At 43.1% G+C, this 10713-nt stretch overlaps 1 protein-coding gene across 2 annotated transcripts; it reads left to right on the forward strand.

The window, feature by feature from the left end:
• Positions 1-22: 22 nt before the first annotated feature.
• On the forward strand, positions 23-10495 carry LOC112228870 (potassium voltage-gated channel subfamily V member 1-like). Of its 2 annotated transcripts, XM_024394587.2 has the most exons (4): positions 23-300; positions 1015-1224; positions 6437-7471; positions 9490-10495. In XM_024394587.2, the coding sequence occupies exons 3-4, from the start codon at positions 6484-6486 to the stop codon at positions 10020-10022; spliced, it is 1521 nt and encodes a 506-aa protein (XP_024250355.1). In that variant the 5' UTR covers positions 23-300; positions 1015-1224; positions 6437-6483; the 3' UTR covers positions 10023-10495. The 2 variants fall into 2 exon arrangements, with proteins under 2 accessions (XP_024250355.1, XP_024250363.1); XM_024394595.2 differs by lacking the exons at positions 23-300; positions 1015-1224 and adding an exon at positions 2081-3150.
• The last annotated feature ends 218 nt before the right edge of the window (positions 10496-10713 follow it).

The raw sequence follows: 10713 nt of genomic DNA on the forward strand, positions 1-10713 counted from the left end.
AGCCAATTAGGACTAATCTAACATCCAACATTCATTTTTCCCTGGTTTTATTGGTCGATTGGATAATACACTCAATGAGGGGATTCGATTATCTGTCCCGAGTTACCCCAGTGAGAGGAGTTTAAAGCCATTGACCGGTGCAACGCGGCTCAGGTTAATATAACTCCCTCAAGAGTTAACGTTTTGGCGTGTCAATTAATCAGTAGAAACCGATCAACGGGATACGCTGTACAGTACTTTCTGTTGCTACCACCTTCTTGTGCAGGAAAACAGCGGGGGCAAGGGACTCACCTGGTAAAGGTAGGCCTAAAACTAATGTGGCGACTGTTGCATTTGGGCTGTTTCACAATATTAGTGCTTTTTCAGAATGGGATTTTTTCATTCTATCCCACACTAGGCTGAGTGTATTATGGAAAGGCCGGGTTGCTTTCTGGGCTTAAAATATAGGTTTATTTATGTGACTGGAAATCAAATAATGAACCTTTAAAAATGAAATCTGCATTTTTGATGCACGGTACACTCTTTATGATTTGTATGCTACATTCTTTACAGTTAGCAAAAAGCAGGTGTACCACATGGTACCATCAAAATACATCTCTGACCAGGAGTAAAAAGACAATCTCCATCAAAGTTGACAGGCTCCACTCAGACAACCACTCTGCCATTGCCAATGCTATAGATGCCAAGTTTTCATCTGTCACCACATCATTACCTACACTACACGTGTCAGACCTACCTAGATGTTTGCCAGCTATGCCACTCCCTACTGTTGAACCATGGGAAATGCACAGGAGACTACTCTCCGTTCCAACCAGTTTGCTATAGCAGCCTCCTTCACTATTGTCTATGTATATACTGCTGAACTCTATCCCACCATTGTAAGGTTAGTTAAATTCCCAATGTATACTGTTTATTACAGCAGAATAATATCTTCATACTGTGTGTGTCAAATTTTCTCCTCGTCCACTTTTGGATACATATATTGTCATGTCCTTCTTCATGTCATCCTTGCAGACAGAATGGTGTGGGTCTTAACTCCATCTGTGCCTTTGGGGTGGGCATCCTGGCCCCTCTGATGCATCTGCTAGATGTGTACCACCAGGCCCTGTCCATGCTCATCTGTGGCCTCCTGCCCTTCATCGGCGGGGATCTGTGCGTTCTACTGTCAGAGACCCTCAACACTGAGCTCCAAGACTACATAGACCCACTCGTGGAGGAGACAATGTGGGTAACCTCTCTGTTTTATACATTTTAGCTGTCTATATTTGAATTGTGAAATATGTGAATTGAATCAAGCACCAGACTTATGGATTTTTACTTGTTGATGTTAGAACATCAGAGAGCGTGACTATTGAAAACTCGATGAGGAGAAACCACCTGAATTGAGGAGCTCAAAATTCTGATCACTGTCTGGTCCATACTCTCTGGAGGTGTGCGTTAGTTATTACTCTAAAATATATCTTATTTTTTGTAAATGATACCACCTTTTGGGACTGATATTTTTTTTAAATTAATGAATAATACAAAATGATTAATGTTGTGCATAAAATAAAACGGACCCATCACAATTTGAATATTGTTTATAACTCTCATGAACCCATCCAAAACGGATGGGTCCGTTTTTATTTTATCACCATCACAATATTGATCTTGGTGATAAAATAAAACGGACCCATCACAATATTGACCTTGGTGATACCTCTCATGAACAGAAGATGGTGCCAAGTAACTTATCAATGGGAGAAATGGAACAGATATTACAGTGCCTCGAAACTGCCACCAAATTGCTTAGAGAAATGAAAAAGTCTCAATCGAACAGTACTATACTATTGATATAATAACTCAGTAGCCATATGAACTTGAAACTATCATTTTTCTTAGACACTTTACAGATAAACCTGGATCCTGATGTCCTGCATGTCACATAGGACCCATTGTATCCTATATTATACATATTCTTTCCATGCACATGGGTGAACAGTGTGAGAAATGCCACATGGATGGACAGTAATTGCATGTCTGGAGAGCTGTGGATGTGCAGTTACGGCAGACCAAGCCTGTCTCAAGCTTCTATAATTGCCATGGGAAGTGAAGAAAAGATCCGATGGCTCTCTGGGGTCAACGGAAGGTGAACTGTGACAAGTAAAAACGAAATGGGAATTCAGGAACCTACCATTTCAAAATAGTGTCCTGGATCTGTACAAATAAATGTGGATATTTTAAGAACCAAAATCCTACAAAAAAAGTACTTTTGACGTTTCTCCCCTGCCTTGGCTTACTCTCATTGAACAAGGAAGGAAAATACATCTCGTTACAGAACTGAAATGGCAGGTAAAAATGTCAATTGAGGACCCTTGACCTTGTCTGATTCAAAGCATATGGTTGGGATTTTTGCAAATACAAATGAGCTGAGAACATGTGCATGTAGATGAGCCCTTTTTTCAGAGACATTTTTGAATGGACAAAAATGTGTTTGCAGTTAGAAAACCTTTGAGATGGGACACATTTTTTGATGGAACAATTTTGTGAAATTGTCTACAATGCCATCTCTCTGGAAATATCAATCTGCATAACGTAATATCATTGATAAGCCAGCGTTCAAAACTTTCATATGAAATATTTATTTTCATGGTTTCTAATATAAGGTAAATTGGACCCATAATACATTTGCAAGCGCTATATTCAGAAAAACGCCCTTCCTTGCGAGTGCTCGTTGCTACTCAACATTTTTAAACGGCACCGCGAGCCAAGAGGGTTAGTACAATCCGGACAATCCTTGGGACGTCCATACCATAACTTTATCCCCTACCATTAACCCTAACCATTTTTTATTTCAACTTTAACGGGGTAGTGACGTCCAAAGGATCCAAGATAGCAAGGACAGAGTCAAGAGGGTCTAGTGCACGGTGCTGTGCGCATCTGAGGTCTTAGAGCTGTCTGAAACGCACGGAGTTTTGTCATGTTTTCTTCGAATAACTGGAGCTCTTTTTCACTTATGCTCGCAAGAAGATAATAATCATGATCAACATTAGTGTCAAAACACATAACTGGCTGTTTTACGCAGAATATTAAAAGGAACTTGGCTAATGGGCAGGATGGAAAACTCAACTATCCCTTTTATCAAGAGTGAAACTCTCAATATATAGCCAGGTAAGACCAATCTTTTCCCCCTTTTTATGTTAAATTGGCTAAGTTATATTATTTGGGCTAGTTTCGTGGCTATTACTGTAGTTTTGTGGTCCACTTGGTACAGTACAGGCTAATCATTCAAAGATGGTTCATTCCAGTAACCTACTATCTCTGACAACAAAACTATTTAATGCAAAACATATAATTTATTTAAATCTAATAAATATGACAGCAACTTGTATATTTATTCATGATTCATATAATAACCAGAATATCTACAGCTATTTTTCATTCGAAACACGTGTGTTGCTCTGTTATTACATAATCCAAATTGCTCACCTCCTAGGCTTACAAAATGTAGGTAGTTATTTTATTTGCGAGTGAAATTAAAACCATGAATACATTTCGTTTTCATTATGATGTTGTGCCAGTAATACAATATTGTTATGTAGTTATTGTGTAATAGGATGCCAGTTTACAATGTCTAGACGCCCCCATTTATTCTGCATTTATGCTCATCAAATATCTTCTGCAATGACCATTGATTGACTAATTCATTCATGTGATTGCCTGCATGAAAATCCAATTTACTCAATTCTACAGTCTTATTTTCTTTTCTCATAATACAGTTGAAGTTGGAAGTTTACATACACCTTAGCCAAATACATTTAAACTCAGTTTTCCACAATTCCTGACATTTAATCCTAGAAAAAATGCCCTGTTTTAGGTCAGTTAGGATCACCACTTTATTTTAAGAATGTGAAATGTCAGAATAATAGTAGAGAGAATTATTTATTTCAGATTTGATTTATTTCATTACGTTCCCAGTGGGTCAGACGTTTACATACACTCAATTAGTATTTGGTAGCATTGCCTTTAAATTGTTTAACTTGGGTCAAACGTTTCGGGTAACCTTCCACAAGCTTCCCACAATAAGTTGGGTGAATTTTGGCCCATTCCTCCTGACAGAGCTGGTGTAACTGAGTCAGGTTTGTAGGCCTCCTTGCTCACACACGCTTTTTTAGTTCTGTCCACACATTTTCTATAGGATTGAGGTCAGGGCTTCGTGATGGCCACTCCAATACCTTGACTTTGTTGTCCTTAAGCCATTTTGCTACAACTTTGGAAATATGCTTGGGGTCATTGTCCATGTGGAAGGCCCATTTGTGACCAAGCTTTAACTTCCTGACTGATGTCTTGATGTTGCTTCAATATAGCCACATTTTCCTACCTCATAATGCCATCTATTTTGTGAAGTGCACCAGTCCCTCCTGCAGCAAAGCTGAACATGATGCTGCCACCCCCGTGCTTCACGGTTGGGATGGTGTTCTTCAGCTTGCAGCATCCCCCTTTTTCCTCCAAACATAACGAAGGTCATTATGGTCAAACAGTTCTATTTTTGTTTCATCAAACCAGAGGACATTTCTCAAAAAAGTATGATCTTTGTCCCCATGTGCAGCAAACTGTAGTCTGGCTTTTTTTATGGAGGTTTTGGAGCAGTGGCGTCTTCCTTGCTGAGCGGTCTTTCAGGTTATGGGGTGGCAGGGTAGCCTAGTGGTTAGAGCGTTGGACTTTACGTTGGACGTTGGACTAAATTTAAATGGTTGCAAGTTCAAACCCCCGAGCTGACAAGGTACAAATCTGTCGTTCTGCCCCTGAACAGGCAGTTAACCCACTGTTCCTAGGCCGTCATTGAAAATAGTTAAATAAATAAAGGTAAAATATGTCAATATAGGACTCGTTTTACTGTGGATATAGATACTTTTGTACCTATTTCCTCCAGAATCTTCACAAGGTCCTTTGCTGTTGTTCTGGGATTGATTTGCACTTTTCGCACACAGGTACCTTCACCTCTTGGAGACGGAACACGTCTCCTTCCTGAGCGGTATGACGGCTGCGTGGTCCCATGGTGTTTATACTTGCATACTATTGTTTGTACAGATGAACGTGGTACCTTCAGGCGCTTGGAAATTGCTCCCAAGGATAAACCAGACTTGTGGAGGTCTACCATTTTTTTTTCTGAGGTCTTGGCTGAATTCTTTTGATTTTCCCATGATGTCAAGCAAAGAGGCACCGAGTTTGAAGTTAGGCCTTGAAATACATCCACAGGTACACCTCCAATTGACTCAAATTATGTCAATTAGCCTATCAGAAGCTTCTAAAGCCATGACAAATTCTGGCATTTTCCAAGCTGTTTAAAGGCACAGTCAACTTAGTGTATGTAATTTTCTGACCCACTGGAATTGTGATACAGTGAACTAAGTGAAATAATCTGTCTGTAAACAATTGTTGGGAAAATTACTTCTTGTTTGTTAACAAGAAATTTGCTGAGTGGTTGAAACACTTAGGTTGAGTCATTAACTAGTTTATGTAAACTTCTGAATTCACACAGCCATTTAGAGACATTAGAAACATGTAGAGTAAACACAACCAGAATATCTCCATACCCAGAAACTTGTTTGGTAGGACCATTAAGCTTTTGGTTTAAATAGCAATTTACATTTAGCCCCTTTTGAATTTGTTATTGTTATTATATCAATTGGTGTAGCTTAGGCATTATCGTCCTCCTCTCACTTAAAATGTAGGAAAATCCTCATCTTTCACCACTTTTACACACAGGGCATGTTTTCAGTATATGGTAGTTCGTTTCAATCATGACAGGTGAGCACATTTGACAGTGTCTATGTTCTTGCCAACAGATCAACTGCTCTGATATCCATTTTTTCAGGATGTAACTTTTAAATATGCGCGACTTAAAATTAACACCATGACGTTGTTAGATAGCAGATAAACTTAACAAAGGGAATGAATGATTACAGGAATAGGAACATTAATTCTATTAATTAGGTAGGCCAGCTAAAATATTTAAATCTCCACAAAGAGCTTTAAGAAGCAGGACACGGCCAGAGGCTCTTTCCCTGTCTTCCCCTCTTTCTCTCTCGCTCTCTCTCTCCCCCCCCATCTGATATCTGACACGATGCTCTTGGTAGGAGCAGCCAAGGAAATGTGGATTCCTTCATTCAGGGAGCAGAGGGAGTTTAACTGAGGATTAGGGATAACTAATGGCTGCTTCTATCCAAGCTGTACAATGTATTCCCTTGCCACGTGGCTTATAGGCTACACAGGGAATGGAACAAGCAGGGACCGAGTATAGAATTCCTCTTGGAATTAGTATGAAGATTCTACCTTACATGTCAGCTGTTCTCTAGGTGGTCTTAATTGGATTTGGTGCCAGTCACTATTTTGAACCTGAACAAATGTTGACCTCATTGTTTACCTTTTCCTTGATACCCAACTGCACTCCTAGTCCCACTTCAGGTTTTCCCCTCCACCCCAGGCAGGCCTGTGGCCGCCATGATGAGCAGCTCATCCAGCCCAGCTGAGTTCTCCAGGGACAGGACCTCCCTCCTGTCCATAGACTCAAGCGTCTTCTACAGCGAGCCCCCTCCTGTCTGTGACTACCCACTGGACTTCTTCACCATCAACGTGGGAGGCAGCCGCTACGTTCTCTCCCAAGAGCTGCTGGCATCTCACCCAGAAACCCGTCTGGGCAAGCTGGCCCAGTCCACACGGGACGCTGCCCTGGAGCTCTGTGATGACGCTGACTTGCTGGAGAATGAGTTCTTCTTCGACCGCAGCTCACAGACCTTCCAGTATGTGATAAACTTCTACCGCACAGGCCACCTGCATGTCAAGGAGGAGCTTTGCGTGTTCTCCTTCCTCCAGGAGATTGAGTACTGGGGCATCGATGAGCTCTGCATCGATCCCTGCTGCCGGGAACGCTACTACCGCCGCAAGGAGCTCAAGGAGAGCCTGGACGTGCGGAACGAGGCTGAGGCTGACGAAAGCCAGGATGAAGACTTCAACGGCGCCGCGTGCCCAGATCTCCGGCGGCGCCTGTGGGACCTGCTGGAGAAGCCAGAGTCTTCACGAGCGGCACGCGCCTTCGGCACGCTGTCCATCATCTTCGTGGCGGTGTCCATTGTCAACATTGTGCTCATCTCGCTGGACCTGGGGAATGTGGGTGGGAACGGGATCGGTGACGAGAGCGGGGGCAATGACGGGGGTACACCTTTCTTCGTGGACGCACTGGAATATGTGTGCGTGGTGTGGTTCACCGGTGAGCTGGTGTTGCGCTTTGTCTCCGTGCGCGACAAGTGCCGCTTCACCCGTAGCGTTCCCAATGTGATCGACCTGCTAGCCATCCTGCCCTTCTATGTGACTCTGGCAGTTGAGAGTCTGCACGGTGGCTCTACTGAGCTGGAGAACATGGGCCGCGTGGTGCAGGTGCTCAGGCTCATGAGGTCCTTCCGCATGCTCAAACTAGGACGCCACTCCACAGGTAATGTAGTCGTCTATCCAAACATACAGTATACGCAGCCATTTTAATCCTTTCATGATTCCTAAACCTGATGCCGTTACCTATCATTTGTCATGCCAAGCTGCAGTAGTCCAGGATGTCAGATTGTCCAGGATCTCAAAGTTGATTTTGAAGGTAGCAATCCAGTTGAGATACATCATTATTTTCAAAGGATAGATCACTTATTTATTTCTTCCAGCAACTCATTAGGTGATTTGTAGATGTGTGTAAAAAGTACAGCAGGGTAGTCAGACAAGATGGCTGGTGTTACGTGTACAACAGTGTCATTGTAGTCTGAAGGCCAAAAAAAATCGGAAGAATCTGAAACTATAAGAATAGAAAGAGTCAGAACTTTTGTGAAACAGCACAGTGGAAAAAATACATGGCAGCTAGAAATCAGAACTGGGTGGTCTTCAGAGATAGATGGGAGGGGTTGAGGGTAGCTGAAGGCTGGGACAAAAAAACAAACAAAAGATAACTAATGTAGAATGTACTGTCCATGAAATGTAAGTAGTGTGTCTTAAGCTGGAAGTGGAAGCCTACGTATTGTCTTCTATTATTTTACTCCAATTAGGAGAGGGGTGGTGGGGGAAAATAATAAAAGAAGGAAAATTATATTTTACAAAAAACATATTAAATTATGTACCAGTCAAAAGTTTGGACACACCTACTCATTCCAGGGATTTTCTTAATTTTTTTACTATTGACTACATTGTAGAATAATATTGACCAAGTCCATATTATGGCAAAAACAGCTCAAATAAGCAAAGAAAAATGACAGTCCATCATTACTTTAAGACATGAAGGTCAGTCAATCCGGAAAAGTTCAAGAACTTCAAGTGCAGTTGTAAAAACCATCAAGCGCTATGATGGAGGACCGCCACAGGAAAGGAAGACGCAGAGTTACCTCTACTGCAGAGGATAAGTTAATTATAGCTACCAGCCTTAGAAATTGCATCCCAAATAACACAGAGTTCAAGTAACAGACACATCTCAACATCAACTGTTCAGAGGAGACTGCGTGAATAGGGCCTTCATGGTCGAATTGCTGCAAAGAAACCACTACTAAATGACACCAATAATAAGAAGAGACCTTTGATGGAGGTTACCTGTGGATTTATTTCAAGTCCTACTTTCAAACTCGGTGCCTCTTTGCTTGACATCATGGGAAAATCAAAAGAAATCAGCCAAGACCTCAGAAAAAAATGGACCTCCAAGTCTGATTCATCCTTGAGAGCAATTTCCAAATGCCTGAAGGTATACAAACAATAGTACGCAAGTATAAACACCATGGGACCAGGCAGTCGTCATACCGCTCAGGAAGGAGACGCGTCTCCTAGAGATGAACGTACTTTGGTGCAAGGAAGATGCCACTGCTCCAAAACCACCATTAAAAAAGCCAGACTACGGTTTGCAACTGCACATGGGGACAAAGATCTTACTTTTTGGAAAAATGTCCTCTGGTCTGATGAAACAAAAATAGAACTGTTTGGCCATAATGACCATCGCAATGTTTGGAGGAAAAAGGGGGAGGCTTGCAAGCTGAAGAACACCATCCCAACTGTGAAGCACGGGGGTGGAAGCATCATGTTGTGGGGGTGCTTTGCTGCAGGAGGGACTGGTGCACTTCACAAAATAGATGGCATCATGAGGAGGGGAAATTATGTGGATGTTTTGAGGTAACATCTCAAGACATCAGTCAGGAAGTCAAAGCTGGGTCGCAAATGGGTCTTCCAAATGGACAATGACCCCAAGCATATTTCCAAAGTTGTGGCAAAATGGCTTAAGGACAAGAAAGTCAAGGTATTGGAGTGGCCATCACAAAGCCCTGACCTCAATCCTATAGAAAATGTGTGGACAGCCGTAAGTGCAGACAGCCGTAAGACTTTGACGTTAGACAATGCACTTTCAGGTGTACGACCTGAATAAGTAATTTGTCATTTAATCTCCTGAACTGATGTATAATTTACCCCAGCCCTCTGTATCCCTGTGTCTCCCAGGCCTCAAGTCCCTGGGCCTGACCATCACCCAGTGCTACGAGGAGGTGGGTCTCTTGCTCCTCTTCCTCTCCGTGGGCATCTCCATCTTCGCCACGGTGGAGTTCGCCCTGGAGCATGACATCCCCGGCACCGCCTTCAGCAGCGTGCCCTGTGCCTGGTGGTGGGCCACCACCTCCATGACCACGGTGGGCTACGGAGACATCCGCCCCGACACCACCCTGGGCAAGGTGCTGGCCTTTCTCTGCATCTTGTCTGGCATCCTGATCTTGGCACTGCCCATCGCTATCATCAACGACCGCTTCTCTGCCTGCTACTTCACTCTCAAGATGAAGGAGGCGGCGCTGCGGCACGGGGAGGCCCTCAAGAGGCTGGCACGGGGTTCGCTGGGTGACTCGGAGGAGGGTGGGGCAGCAAGGGGAAGAGGGGTGAATCTGAGGGATGTTTATGCCAGGAGTGTGATGGAGATGCTGAGGCTGAAAGGGAGGGAGAGGGCCAGCACACGGAGTAGTGGAGGGGGTGAGCTCTGGTGGTAGTGTGGAAGATGGAGCACGAGCGGCTGTGGAGAAAAAGCTATGGAAAAGTTAAGTCAATTGGGTTAAAGATGGAATCCGCAGTAGGGGGAAACACCACTGGCTGCCTCACTACAGTTATTATTTTTGTTTCCGAGCTGAGGAGCGTCGCGAAGCATGGTAAATAGGTTCATACTGTGCTCTTTTATCACACGTGCAATGATGTCAGAGGGGTAAAACTGTGCAAACTGACGTGGTTGTTTCACCATTTAAGGATTTCAGCTTTAAGAACATCATCAGAATATGACAATGTGTACAATGTATAGGACATATCTAAAGGATGATGAGGGGACAACTTTCATGGCTAACCTTTTTCAGTGTTGTGTTCTGACAACTATTGCATGTTCTGTCTCCTCTGTATGTGTCACATAGACAAGATGTACAGTATTAACTGAATTATATTGTGTTTGATATTAAAACACTTATTGAAAGATGCAGTATGTTGTGGTGTATCGAACAGCACAACATGATTTCATTGGAGAGCAGATCTGCCTTCACCCCTGTCTCTGTTTCCTGCAGGGTCACAGTGAAACACCAAAAGGGTTCTGGGAGGAGGAGTCTGAGTCACGACAGCCTGTATGCAGAGCACACACACATGAATATCCTGAACTGGTTAAAACATGCACTGCTGCAGCAGATCCTAACCTTGGCGGTT

The sequence above is a fragment of the Oncorhynchus tshawytscha genome, linkage group LG03 (assembly GCF_018296145.1).
Source record: "Oncorhynchus tshawytscha isolate Ot180627B linkage group LG03, Otsh_v2.0, whole genome shotgun sequence".
Taxonomy (NCBI): Eukaryota; Metazoa; Chordata; class Actinopteri; order Salmoniformes; family Salmonidae; genus Oncorhynchus; species Oncorhynchus tshawytscha.

Coding starts and splice junctions, on each gene's coding strand:
- LOC112228870 (XM_024394587.2), top strand. CDS start 6,484: ATGATGAGCAGCTCATCCAGCCCAGCTGAGTTCTCCAGGGACAGGACC. Junction 7,472..9,489: donor ACTAGGACGCCACTCCACAG/GTAATGTAGTCG, acceptor TGTGTCTCCCAG/GCCTCAAGTCCCTGGGCCTG.